This window comes from Thunnus albacares, chromosome 16 (genome assembly GCF_914725855.1).
Source record: "Thunnus albacares chromosome 16, fThuAlb1.1, whole genome shotgun sequence".
Lineage (NCBI taxonomy): Eukaryota > Metazoa > Chordata > Actinopteri > Scombriformes > Scombridae > Thunnus > Thunnus albacares.
The window spans coordinates 25,788,622-25,803,246 of record NC_058121.1 but is presented as its reverse complement, the minus strand read 5'-3'; the positions used below and the strand labels follow the sequence as shown (position 1 = coordinate 25,803,246).

General features: G+C 38.6%; 1 protein-coding gene across 1 annotated transcript in view; it reads right to left on the bottom strand.

The window, feature by feature from the left end:
• cnksr3 (cnksr family member 3) overlaps positions 1 to 14,625 on the bottom strand; it is a 60,332-nt gene that overhangs the window by 29,522 nt on the left and 16,185 nt on the right. The window contains exons 2-4 of the mRNA XM_044329817.1: positions 10,639 to 10,802; positions 3,203 to 3,405; positions 78 to 165 (exon numbers count right to left, since the gene is read on the bottom strand). Of these exons, the coding sequence (XP_044185752.1) occupies positions 78 to 165; positions 3,203 to 3,405; positions 10,639 to 10,802 (455 nt within the window). The remainder of the gene's footprint in view (positions 1 to 77; positions 166 to 3,202; positions 3,406 to 10,638; positions 10,803 to 14,625) is intronic.

Below are 14,625 nucleotides of genomic sequence, written 5' to 3'. Positions count from 1 at the left end.
TCAGAGATGTTGTCTGAGTCTCTTCAGTAGAGACGAGCAGCCTGAAGAGAACGCAGCCATGTTTGAACCTCACTGACCTTCTGGACGGTGGAGGTGAGCTCCAGGCACAGCTGGATGATTCTGCTTTTGGTGGAGGTGAAGTCGTTGGCGCCCGTCAATGGAGTCCTGCAAAGAGATGTTATTATTATTTAAAGCTGCAACCGACACTTATTTTCCATCAGTGATTCATCTGTCAATAATTATTATTAATAATTCTTGTTTAAGTCAAGTGCAGTAAAACCATGACTCCTGCCAGTACTGACTCTTTGTAGGGTTAAGTTCTGATGGTCCGTTCCAGTCTGGTTCCCAAAATAGCAAAAATTAGAACATTTAAACCATCAAACACCCTATTTCAATTGTTTGCCATGCATTGTTGTACCTGGAGTCTAATCTTTCAGTACATATATGTTCATATTTGTTTAACCTATATTTGTGCATGTGGAACAGCAGCTGGTAAAGAGTAAATCTCTGTAAAGAGCAATGTACAAAACATTCAGCTAAGTAAGACTCTGTCTGTAACTATTTAACGTTAATTTGCAAAAAGGCCAAAATTAAACTCAGCAGTTGTCTGGTTGATGTGCTCACATCACCAAAAAAAGTGGTGACTCTTCTCTGGTTTCAGGAGTCAGAATCTGATAGGTAAACTTTTGTTCATATCATATCAATAAATTAAGATTATCAACTTTATAGTTCTGAATCAGGACTTCTCATAATTAGAGCAGTTTGTTTTGGCTTGTGTACAAAGGTTTATTAATCATGTGTTACACATACAGTACTTCTCAGGTTAGTCCATGCATAGAAATACTCATTGGTCAATATTTACACGTACAAGACTCACATATGCAAATTGCTGCGTCTGCATCCTACACCTTAGGTTGATATATCAACAGTATGTAAGCACTGGCTTCAATGCTTCACTAATAGGTTACAGCAAACTAACACAGACCTTCAAATGTGTGTTTAATGAGTAGAAGGGTTGGCTTAACATACTTTATCAAATACAATGTATAGATTCAGAAACGTTAAGAATCTATTTTTTCATGCTGTATTTTTGAAATTTTGCTATCTTGGTCTCTTCCTAAGATTTCTTCAATTTTTCCCCATTAAAGGTTTTTTTTTCCTTATTCAGATGGAGGGTCTCAGGACAGAGGATGTTGTATTGATGTACAGATTGTAAAGCCCCCTGAGGCAATATACGTGATTTGTGCCATTGGGCTATACAAATGAAACAGACCTGACTTGACTAGACTAGACTAGAGCACGTAGCTCAGGAAAAAGTTATTTATTTGTGTGTGTCAGATACATATTTAAATCAACCTTTCATTTAAACATTTTCTGCTCAGTTGCCACTAAAAACTGCAGCATTTCCTCAGTCAACAGTGTGTCACTTTATTTCTTATCTTTATTTTTCTTGTTGCTGTTTGCTTTTAACATGCATCATTTACTTTACATGCGTGCATAATACCGACACTTTTAATGTCTCTCATTGTCTTGTTGTGTTTTTATGGCTTTTATTTTTTAATGGTTTATTGTTTTTACGCTGCTTTGCTGCAAAAAGAATTTCCTCTTGTGGGACAATAAAGATCTGATCTGAACAAAAGCTGATTGCAGCTCTTAAGTTTTTGTAATTTATAACTTCCGATAATTTCAAATATGTGGAGAACTGAACCTTGATGGACTCATAATTGTCTGGATTTAACTCCAGGTTCTGATTCTGTAAAACGCTGCTGAACTTGGACTCCAGGTGTTTTTTAGGTGACACGCATCAGGTGTGAGGAGCGTTACGAGCGTCAGTGCGGAAACTTGTCAGTGTTTGTGTCTAACAGCTGCAGTCGACTGGAATTTTCTTCAAGCTGATACAAGCTGAGAAAAACCTGAAGGAGTCAAAGAGCAGACAGACGGCTGACAGACAGCACGCGTGTTCACAAGGACCGGCACTAATAACTGTGAGTGTGTGAGAGAGAGAGAGAGAGAGAGAGAGAGAGAGAGAGAGAGAGAGAGAGAGAGAGAGAGAGTGTGGGATGGTGTGTTTTTAACACTCTTTTGTTTTTCCTCTTACACGTCAAGTGAGCCATAAAACCCTCACAGGCGCCCATTCAGGTCACAGAGATGTTGTTCTTTCATAGGATGTGAATCTACAACAACCTCCAGTTTCATGACGGGGAAGTAAAGCTTCACTGGGAAATGTTTTACATAGAAAAATAAAAACAAGATATTTACCGTGTGTTTGTCTCCTGACTTGTTTCTGCAATATTCTGCTTTTATCTGTATCGGTTTCATCGGTTTTATTGGTTTTAGGGCTCCAATGAACAATTATTTTCATTTTCATCATTCATACTAGCTGCCAATCAACTATCAGCAATTGTTGCAGCTGTAAATCAGTTTTATTTACTTGTTTTTTTACCATTGAATGCCTGGACTTAAGCTTTTTTGTTTTTTTTAATGTGTGAATGATTGTAAGGATGCTGCCAAGTCTATCTGGAGATAAATGCTCCGTGTTGCAGTGATGCTGAGTGAAGAAAAGTTTCCCCAAGGGGACGATAAAGTACAGTATATCTTATCTTATCCTTCTGAAAACTGTTTTTGTCTCTTTAAAAGAAAACAGGTTTTCACTGTATTTCTGATATCAGCCGGCCTTGTGAGCACAGTTTGAATAAAAGGATATTAAGAAGGTCAAAAACCAATTGGACAACTAAAGAAACAAATGTAGACAAAGACACACACTGTAGTTAATTTTGACTCAGTCCCACACACACTCTCCTGCCCACTAGAGCACTTAATGTGGATTCATCCGCCACTGAAAATAGTCCCCAACAAATGCACTATTTCCTCCTGTTTGAGTAACATTTGATAAAAACTACAGTGACCAGCTGTTTTAGGAAATAACTGAGCCTTTTTTTTTTAAGCAAAAGTGTATTTATGACCTTTATGATTATAGGAAAATGTTTAAATAACACTAGCATAATGTTTAAGCACTAGAAAACAAGGATTCATGTACTAATCTTGTGTGTCTCTGATTTTTTTGACTGACACATTTAATAAAATTGGAATTTTCCACGTTTTTAAGCAACACTTAATGGATGCTTTATGGGTTGGTGCATGTATGTATGTATATATATATACTGTATCTATATGTTTATGTACTGAATGCACTTCTGTCTACCTGTCCAGCCAGGCCAGCAGACTCTTGGCAGCTCCGATCAGCTCCACCACGGCGGTCAGGAATTCGTTGGAGGGCTGATGGGAGGTTTTGCTGTGGTAGGCGGGGTTCTTCCTGCGCTGCGACACGGCGCTGCTCAGGTTGTGGTGAGCCACTCTCATCTTCCCCACCAGAGTCTTCAGGTTGTCCGACTCCAAGCCAGAGTTCTGTTCAGAATGTGAAATAATTGCATTTTAAAAACCGTCTTGACATTATGGATATAATCCGACATGTTAAAGCTGCAGTGTTATTGTTAGCGCATCTTCAAAAACCACATTTCCCATCAGCACTGTCACCACTTCCTTGATAAGAATGAACAAGTTACAAATGGGTTTTTCCCACTAATTGTTCACTCTTTACAATATCTGCCATCACCAGAAACTCTGAAAGCTTCACCTGTGTTTACTCTCAAAGGACAACGATAACTTCCTGTTCTGTGCCGTAATCCAGTAGATTTACCTCTAAATCTAATCCATGAATCACAATGTTAATCATGTAACGGTAGAAGCCTGGAAAGGCTACAAACCTGCTTAATCATGGTCTCAAAATTGTTGTTTATTTATTGATTTTAGAAACTTTAAAGAGTTCTGCATTAGTAGAAACCACGACCATCACCTCACACACAGGAATGATGGGAAGAAGAAATTCTCATGACCCCTGACCAACACCCCCGCCCCCCCACAATCAAAACACACACACACACACACACACATTCCTACAAACCAGTCACCATGGCAATGATCTGACTAAGAAAAAAAAGTCATCAACACCACGTCAACTTCACTCAAACTAATCGCAAACCCAAAGCGAGCTCGTGTGACAGTTTACTGGATCCCAGAATAATATTAATTAATGTTGCTGTTTGGTTATCATGGTGACAAACTGGCAAAAATAAAAATTAGATGTTTAATAAAAGTCAAGTGTAAAGTCTCAACATCTCACACTTTCCGAAAGGTTTATTTACAGCACTAAAAAGGTGTCTGTGGATTTGTGTAAACATTAAGAAATATTTTCCACACTTTCGGATCCAATTTTCAAATGTATCAATAACCGCAGATGATCCTTTCCTCTCCAAAACGTATCATACAATTAATTTTCTCTGTCAGCACGTTGGCTCGCGTCAACCAGCTCAGATGTTTGAGGCGTTGTGACGCTCAGAGCCAATAAAAACATCTGACATTCCACCTGTCAACTCACTGCACTGTACAAAAAACAAAACATCCACCTGAATGAAACATGACACCTGACAAAGAGTTAAAATCACGCTTCAGGTGAACTTTCAAACCATGTTAGGAGTAAAGTGATCTCACCCCACAAGAAGCAGACATGTCAATCAGGAAAGAGCTCTACATGAAGTTAGACCTTTGTTGGAGTGAAACAGGCAGCGTCTGTCTGTCTGTCTGTGTAGAAACAGAGTCTGTGTGATTTCTGGCACAACTTCACCTACTTCCAAGGTGCACAGAGGAGAAAACTGACTAACCCTAACCCTAATCCTGAACCTAACCCTAGCCCTAACCCTAAACCTAACCCTAGCTCTAATCCTAACCCTAACCCTAGCCCTAACCCTAATCCTAAACCTAACCCTAGCCCTAAACCTAACACTAGCCCTAGCCCTAACCCTTACACTGACCCTAACCCTGGCCCTAAACCTAGTCCTAACCCTAACCCTGGCCCTAACCCAACCCTAGCCCTAACCCTAGCCCTAAACCTAACACTAGCCCTAGCCCTAACCCTGGCCCTAACCCTAATCCTAAACCTAACCCTAGCCCTAAACCTAACACTAGCCCTAGCCCTAACCCTTACACTGACCCTAACCCTAACCCTAACCCAGCCCTAACCCTAACACTGACCCTAACCCTAAACCTAAACCTAACCCTAGCCCTAAACCTAACCCTAACCCTGAAGTCTGAGGAGGACAAAACTCCTGCAACATCTGGGAGTGTAAAGAACAACTGTCGGAGAACAACAAACGCTGTACATGTCTTTACACAGCACAGATTAAAACTAGAAAGATGAATGATGACTTTATAGACCAAACAATCATTTGTAGTTTTTTCATGGGAGCTGTAGTTTTTCTGTGTTTAACTTTGTTTAAATCTCGAAGGTTTCAACTTAGTGGATGCCTATGCTGTCGTAGAATATGGAAAGTAAACTCCAGGAACATGTTTTTCAGAGGAAGCAAAAGAAACGTTGAATGAGAGATTGCACTGAGTTACAGAAGCTGGTGGAACGGAGGTTTGACCACATATGAGGTCACGACTTCAGCTCTCTACACCCCTTAAATAATCAGTGTTTTCCATTCATCATTAATCAGATTTGAGTTTCTTTTGTCCTGTTACTGTTGCCAGAACTGCAGCTCTGAACCGTGGTTGGCAGGCTTCTGGTTTTAAGATAATTTAGCCAAACGACTCTGAACAGTGTGACTAAGAGCTTGATAAACCTGTAGTGTCTGGAGGGTTAAAAGTCAGAGAAAGACAGAAAAAGTGTCTCTTGTTCTGCTGAAAGAGCCTCAGATGGAAAACTGATCATCTGACAACCGACGGAAATACTGCTGGAACAAAACTGAAACGGTTCTTCCTCTCCATGGTGTACACTGTGTTTCAAATGTGTGTGTGTGTGTGAGGGGAAGGGTGGGGGGTCTTTCTGACAGGTGGGAGGGGTCACATCTGTTTCCTGCTCCACACCAGAGAGCAGTAAACTCAGCTCAGCGCTGCAAAAAATATCCAGCACACGTCACTTGACCTTCAATTCAGTCTTACAGGAAAAACTTTCCCTAAATCTGCTGGTCTGTTTAGGTGTGTTACTGCATCTTTCCTCAGCGTGATGTCACCTGGAAAACATTATGAAGAGCAGCAACCTGTATGAAAGTCGGTTTGTTGTTGTTCTCTCTTTCTTGTTGTAATATTTCTTATTTTATCTGGTTCTAGGCTACAGGTTGCACTTGTGTGTTGGGCAACTTACCTTAAAAAATGTAATTAATTTAGAGGTTTGATCGATTAGTCTGTGGGGGAGTTTGGCCAGACTTGAGAGATTTTATCAAAAATTTTAAAAAAGCTGTTTATCTCTATTGTGGCACCACAGTACACGTGTAAAAAAAAAATAAAAGAAAACAACTGAATGATGAAAACTTGAAATTTCATTAGCTTAAGGCTACATCACGCGCACACAGCTTCACAGACGTCCTTCTGTCTCCACTGACTAATTATCCCTTAAATAAACTCTTTAATCTACCACACAATCACTTCAGGCACAACCACATTTCTCTCAGGGACTCTTTCTCTCTCTTTCAACTAAAGCAGATAAATGACAAATGTTACTTATATCAGTAAACATCATCAGTACAAACAAGACTTAAATATTCATCACCATGTTGCCAAGAAAACCGTAATCATTACAAAACAATACAACAAATACTAGTTGACGTAACATTAAATCTAAGACTTGGTACAACACAAGACCCATCAGTTAAAGCATAAAAGCAGGAAAAAAGCTAACATTTCACACAACTAAATTCATAATAAATTATTAAATAACAAGATAAATTTAAACAATATTTGTCTGTGATTTGATTTAACAAGTAAATATTGATGTGACTGTAACAGAATATTATGCTAAACCCCAAACAAACCAAAGACAGTAAGCGCTAGCGATGCTACTGATTAAGATGGTATTCTGATAAAAAATAATAGAAATAAATCAAGCATTTTTAGATATAGGCTACACTATGTAAAGGTATAAATGGGACAAATGTGAATGTTCTCACCCACGTTGTCACACAGTCGAGAGTTTGACTTGAATTACTGCCCAACAAAGGTCACTAGCTATGTTTTCATCCAAATGTAGCGCAAATTTTAACCAAATTTCAAGAAGTTCGTCAAAAGAAAATTTGATTTCATCCAGGTTTCCATCCACTATCTTTCTAAAAACATGATGGAAATATGACATTTCTGTTTGTTGTCTGCAGCCTTTTTTTTTTAAATCTATTTTAGCCTCAGTGGACGTTTAAGTCAGTTGCTTCCTGTCATGATTTATTGGTCAAGTCTGTTTTCATTGCACTTCATTGCATTTTGCCTCCATACACCAACATTTTCCCTTCAGCCAAGACATTTTGCAATATATATTTTTTTAATTTCCTGCATTTCCACTAAAGTCTGTTTTACTCAAATTAAAAATGTGAATAAAAATCGATGGATGGAAACATATCTAACGTCTACTTGAGTTATTTCTGTTTCTATTGTTTCTTTAATAGTCCTTTATCCATGGAGAACATTTCAACACGTTACAACAGAAAAAGCAAAAGTGTAAATAATAAAAATAACAATGTGCATCATGCCATCTCATTGTCTCAGCCATCGTTAATATTGTTATTAGTAAAACTCGCACCAACGCCTACTATAAGGAGTCAAAATATCTGCTGTGAAAAAGGTCTACAAAGAAAAGTGAAGAGTTGGGTGGGACACTTGAGGAGAAAGAGAAGAAGATGACCTGCAACAAATGTCCCAAGCTGGATTTAAACAGGGGGCGTTACAGTTATGTGCAGTTTAAGCTTAAGTTTTCTTGGTCAAGTCATTTTAGATTTTTTATTCAGGAGGATGTTTGTTTGCCTGCAATGTGGGAAAATGTTTGCAAACTACCTTAAGATACAGTTGATACTGGGAGATATAATAGAATAGAACAGAATAAAAGATCTACCAAACTTCAATAACACAACTTTAAACAGCAGTAGTAGTTTCCGTCTCGTTGCTGCGGTCAGTCATCCTTTTATTTTCCCTGTTTGTCAGCGGTGACAGCAGAGTGTCAGACTCCATTCAGCTGAGTTACACCATTAAACCTCAGCACTGACTGTAAATCCTGCTTTTCACTGAGACAAAGACGGTCAGAGCTCATAAACAGCTGACTGAGGGGCTCTGTTTGGAGTCAAACACTAACTATGTTGGTGGAGAGAAATGTTTTGCTCATGTAATGGTAGGTTGGTTTCAGCCGAGGTGCAGAGGTCAAATACGCTATCGTAAAATAAACACACATAAACTCGAAGGCATTTTTATTATCGTCATTTGCCTTTTAATATGGTACAATATGATAGTTTCACTGTAGTCAGATTCTACTTGAGTCACTCTAAGATGTTTATTTATGTTTCAGCGACTGAAACTCAGAACTAAACACGTTTCTGATGTTTAAAGACGATCTGTGATGGACTTTTTCAGGTCATTTAGTTTGTTTTAAGGAATTTTTGGCTTGAGTCTTGTACAGTTTTTCCACATTAAATCAATCAAACTGTAATAAAAAAGAGTTAGTTGTAAAAAACTTATAATAATTTACCTTCAGTTTAAACAATGAAACTTTTTTTAAAATGCATGCTTTAAAAATTGCTGCACAAATATATATTTTTTTACAGTGTAGAAGTATTAAAACCAGCACTGTGGGAGTGTTGCCAGATCTGATAGAGATTTAACAGAGTGCATTATATTTACATCAGCACATTCTCTGGAAGCCGGGCCCAGTATAAACCACTGCTGTCAGGTCATGTGATGGAAATAAAGGAACTACATGAGCCGGATGCTCAGGTTTAGAGAAGATGCAGGAAGGCTTCAATACACATGAACAGACACTGTGCTGCTTCTTTTAATATTTCATACATCAGGTATTTTCCTAAAAATTCTTATATTTCCCATGAAGACCACTGCACCGACTGCAGGTTTCTTCTGTTAAAGGATTTCTGGTGATTGTGGAGTCTAACACTTCAGTTAACTCTCACTGTTAGGTAACCAGCATCTGAAGCTGCCCGGTTCAGCTTTAAATATTTATTTGGGGTGTAACAGAACGCAGATGTGTGTGTTTGTTACAGGACTTGATACGAAACCGAAGAGCTTCTGCCTGCATCTCAGCACTTGGTGAACAGAACTGCTCTGGCACTTTGTTGTTTGTTGAGTCTTAGCTAAACCCCGCCCACAGCAGCGAGCATCATTAGCACAGTCAACGCCAATGACAAACCAATTCATTATAATAACGCTGAACAAAGACCTGTAGGTCAACACTGTCTGACGCGAGTCATGTCTTCATAAAACATGTGACAGTGTAGACGGAGACAGAAACCAATCATAATCAGACTGGGAACGCTGCAGGTACATGCAATGCTTCTATTAATCACTTGGCTACCAGGAGGACAACCTGACATCAAACATTTTAACTCATTAGTGACAGCATTGATGAGTGGGTCCATCGATCATTATTGTAGAAAACACAGGATTAAAGGATAATATGCTTAAATATGCCTTAACCCATTCTTGACATATACTTTGACATATTATCATCTTATAAAGTTGTAATAGCAAACAATTTACACAGTTTACACATCCAGCAGACATAAAGCAACATTAATATTTAATCAGAGTCGTGTTTGTGTCGTCCTGGTGAATGAAAGTCCAATATTCACTTTCTTTTAGCTCTAATTTGGTCTCCACCAACTCCTGAGAAAAATATCTCATAACTCTTTCTTTCTTTCTTCACCAGCTAGTTGCTAACGTTATCTGCTGCTCTACAGACTAGGGCTGCAATGAACGATTGTTTTCATTATTGATCAATCTGCTGAATATTTTCTTGATCATCTTTTGGTAAATACCCTTTAGAATTTCCCAGAGTCCAAGTTGATGTCTTCAGATGTCTTGTTTTGTCCAACAAACAGTCCAAACATTCAGTTTACCATCACAGTAGACAAAGAAAACCATAAAATTCTCACATTTCAGAAACTGGAACCAGCAAATATTTGACATTTTCACTTTAAAAAATGACTAAATGTATTGAGTAATTGACTAATCGTTGCAGCTCTACTGCAACAGCTGTCTGCTGCTGCTGGAAACAAGGTTGAGTGAACCAAAACAGTAAAGTTGTGCGCTGTAAAACCAAAACAATGAGCTTAAAGACACTAAAGGGCTTGATAGCGCTGAGTGGAACTGCAGAGTCACTACGAGCGACACCTTTCCTTTCACATTACCTTAATATAAAATTATTGATTATAGCAGTTTTAAAGTGCTCGAGTCACATTATATTCCTTCTTTTATGTATGCATAGCTTGTAGTTTAGATGAAGCAATGACACAATGCTTTTAATTTTGATCACTCAGTGACCAAGTTAAATTTTTCCTTGCCTCATTTTTTACAGCAGGAATTATGACCCATGAGCTACTGTTTCTAGTTAACATTTCTGCATTTCTTTGTTTTCTCTCTTCTAGAGAAACATACCAAACCGTAACCACAAAACCATGGTATGCATTGAATTTTGAAATTGTGTGCCGTTACACCCCCATCTATTAATCCCAACACTGCAAGACGCTGACGAAACATTTAAACAGTGTGAATGTGATGAAACCGTGAGACGATGTGATGCTGTGACGGTTCACTGACCAGGGCACACAGCAGATCCACGGCCTCCAGCACCAGCTCCTGGTGTCCCACCCTCGACACACCCAGAGACAGCAGCTCCTGGTGGGACATCCTGAGCAGCTTCTCCCCGTCCACCTGCTGCCGCTGGAAGGACGGGATGTACTGCTGCAGGCTGTCGTCCAGACCTGAGGGACAGACGCAGAGACAACACATTTAAGTTGATTTTTATTTGGGCATTTATGCATTAAATAGGCGATAAAAGACTATTTACAGAATATGTTTCATTTAATGTAAATAATTTGAACAGTAGGGAAGAGACAGGAGATGAAAGGAAGCACGTATGACAGAGAGTAAACGATACTACGAGAGTTTTCCTTTCAGCATGTGAGTTTCAGTGAAAGCTGGCTCTGTTATAATCCATTCAAGTTTGACAGCAAACACAGCTGCTGAGTCAACACAGACTTATTGACTCTTCCTGCTGATCCATCACTGTGATGGCCAACAGCTCACACCATCCTGTAACCTCACCACACCTCAGCTCAGGATCCCTCTGGGCTCCGACACACGGACAATCCTACTGTCCAGCACATTCATCAATAACTGTGCTGCGCCCACAAGCATTTAAGGTTCAGGTTGATATTACAGCATGACTAAAATTTGAATGATCTCGTCCTAATTAGCTCTTGTTAAAAGGATCGAAAACCATCAGCCATCAGCTCCAAAATCTAAAAATATTAAGTTTACACTCATGCATGACGAAGAAAAGCAGTAAAATCATCACATCTGAGAATGAGGCACCAGCGAACGTTCAGCATTTTCGCTTGAAAATTGACTAAAATCAAAATACTTGCAGGTTATTTTTTTTAAAAAAGCATAAAACAAAGATTTCAATGTTGATTTAAAACATCAACGGAGCCAAATCCGATCAATTAATATCAAAATTGTCAATATTTAGATATTTTTCTCTGATAATAAATCCATCCTTTTAATCACCGTGACCTCACGTGACCTTGAGCGAGACACAGTCGGGCTCCATCGGCGCCACTCTGCGCCCGACCCTGAACTTTGACCTCTGACCTCTGTAGAAGGCAGCAGCAGGGGACGAGATAAAAGTATTCAGACCGCCGGATCGATGGAAGATCGTCAACCAACATCCACCGCGTACGTCTACTGACACACATCAGTAAACAGACTAAACCTTCACTCTGGGCTGAGAGGTCACATCATTGGTTAGATTTCATCTAAACTAATATTAGGATTCATTTATTTCTCTACTGCACAATTTATATTAAAGTACAGTTCAGCAATGCTCATTTGAATGTTTAAACCAAAGATAAATACGGATGTTCAGGGCTGAAACCAGAGAATATTTGGTCTTTTTGCTTGAGAAATCAATTATTCGATTATCAAAACAGTTGCCATTAATTTTCTGCCAACTGACTAATCGATTAATCGACTAATTGTTGCAGCTCTATTAGGGTTATCAAACTAAATGATCACTGCCAAAACAATGACCAGTAAAAGGAACTGTTGCTAATGCTAAAACTATTTTAGAAATGCAGAAGTAAACTGCACATTTAACCCGTTTGAACACACGCAGACTAACAGACTGTTGAATCTACAGCTGGAACTATTAGTTGACTAATCAATCAACAATTTTTTAAGCAAAAATTAGCCTTTTGGCTTGAAAAACGACACAAAATTGATTATTCTACTATCAAAAGAGTTGCCAATTAAAAGGAATCAACTGAATCTTTACTTGAAAGTTGCTGAGAGGTTAAATTATTGTGCAATAACTTTCATTTCATCTAGAAATACATTGAGTGATTCATCAAATGGTGATTCAGTAACAAGCCTACATTCGTACACAATTCAGCACTAACGGTGGCTTATCCCAGACTAAAGACACGTGTACATTTGAAAAAAGCTTTTGGACACCAGCGTCCACCAAATGGCAGATGTTGTGAAACGTGGGCCAACAAAATGCCTGAGCTGGCGTGAACAGTGGAGAAGAAAACAACTGCCTCTGCATGTGGTCATTAAAGTGTGTGAGGAGACTCTGACTCCTGTTTGTCTTCTGAGGAACAAGGAGGACGACAGATGGCCGACAGGGAGGAACATTCCTCCTTAACTGACTGCTGGTGTGACACCTCTGAGTTCTCACCAGCCAACACCTCCGACACTGAGATACACCCACTATAACACCCAGAGAGCAGCTTCCTGTCTTTACTCTTTATCTTCAAAAGTTACAATTAAAACCCTGCAAAGGAACAAATTAATGTTTTTCAAAGAACTTTTAATCTTTGATATATTATCAAACTATGAAATAAGAAATTTACTAGAGCTGAACCAACAGTCCAAAAACCAAAGATTGGGACTGGAACTTATGATTATTTTCATTATCAATTAATCTGTTGTTATTTTCATGATTAATTGATTTGCTGTTTTCACAATAAAATGCCCAAGATTTAACCTAAAATACTCATATTTGAGATGCTGGAATCAAAGAATTAAAAAAAAATGTTTTTAAAAAAATATCAAATATCAAAATAGTTTAATTAACTAATTTAATAGTTGACATAAATTATCCAACTAATCATTACAGTTCTGTTTAGCTCACTATCACACAAAAAAGCTACAAGATTCACATTTAAAGAGCCAGAAACAGACCATTTTTGAAAATTTTGCCTGAAAAATCATTTAAACCGATTAACTGATCATCAAAATTGTTGCTGATTCATTTTCTGTCCATCGACTACTCAACTAATTGTTCTGACAAAAACAAAACATTAGACGACGTCATCTCGGACTATGAGACTGGGAACTTGTGATGGGTGTTTTTCACCATTTTCTGGCGTTTTATGATAAATGATTAATCAATAACAAAATATTTAAGATATAAGTTGTAGATTGCCCCAACTGGTCCCTTTTAATTGCTCATTTTGTCCAGTTAACAGTGAAAAGTTATGTAATTTATAATAAGAAACTAAGCAGCAAATCCTCATATTCCAGAAACTAGCAAAAGCTTGTTTCCTCACACGGATGAATGACTGAAATAATGAGTCAATTATAAAACTGATCTGTCAATGAAATGTTCTTTTTAATGAGAACTTAATTACTGGCAGTAATGATGCCTTTGTTTTTAATTTCAACTTCAAACGAGGTCAATAAAACTTGATTAAATGACTTAATTTTAATACTGATTCTAAACTGATGTCGTGGTGTGTGATGTGCTGTTGTGTGTAGCTTTGTATTTTGCATGCTGTGTTCTGTGTGGTTTTTGTTGTTGTTTTGTACTGTTTGTTGTTGTGCTGTTGTATGTTTTGCTTATGGGGGACTACGGATGCAAATTAGCTTCGAGCTAACTCCGGTGCAGTGCATCTTTAATGTTTAAAAGTGCACACTGTCCCAATCAATAAATCAAATCAACTAAAGACCTTCTTCTTCACTGGTTTGTAGTTCTCCTTTCTACTGTAATTAAGCTGCTGCTACAAACTTGTGATACGAGATCAGAAAACACACTGAGCTCCTGCACGATCCTGGACAGATGCCACGTTTCAAACTTCCATGGTATTCCCCAACATCCCATATCCAAACTCCCTGCCTGGAACGCACACTTTGATTCTCCATGATTGAAAGTTTGATTGCAAAACATATTTCAAACATAACTCCTCTCTCAGTGTTGTTTGTCAGAGTTGGCCGGCGCTCGGCGACTGTTTGTGGTTGACAGGAATGTGGTGGCGACAGCCTGGATCACATTACTGACACCCGAGGAGGCCGATAATCTCTTAGCGGCACAGCAGGGTCGGCTAAATGTCACACGACAGCCAAATCACCTGCTAATGAAAGCAGGACAACACCGGGCCAAGGCTCCCTGCGGAGAACAGCCACCTTAACGAGCAAATCTGGGCTTCTGTTGAGCCTTTACATCTGATTTTCTTTTCAACACAAGAAATATCCCGGTCAGGAGGGATAATATCGAGAGTTTTAGGTCAGTAGCTTTGAGAG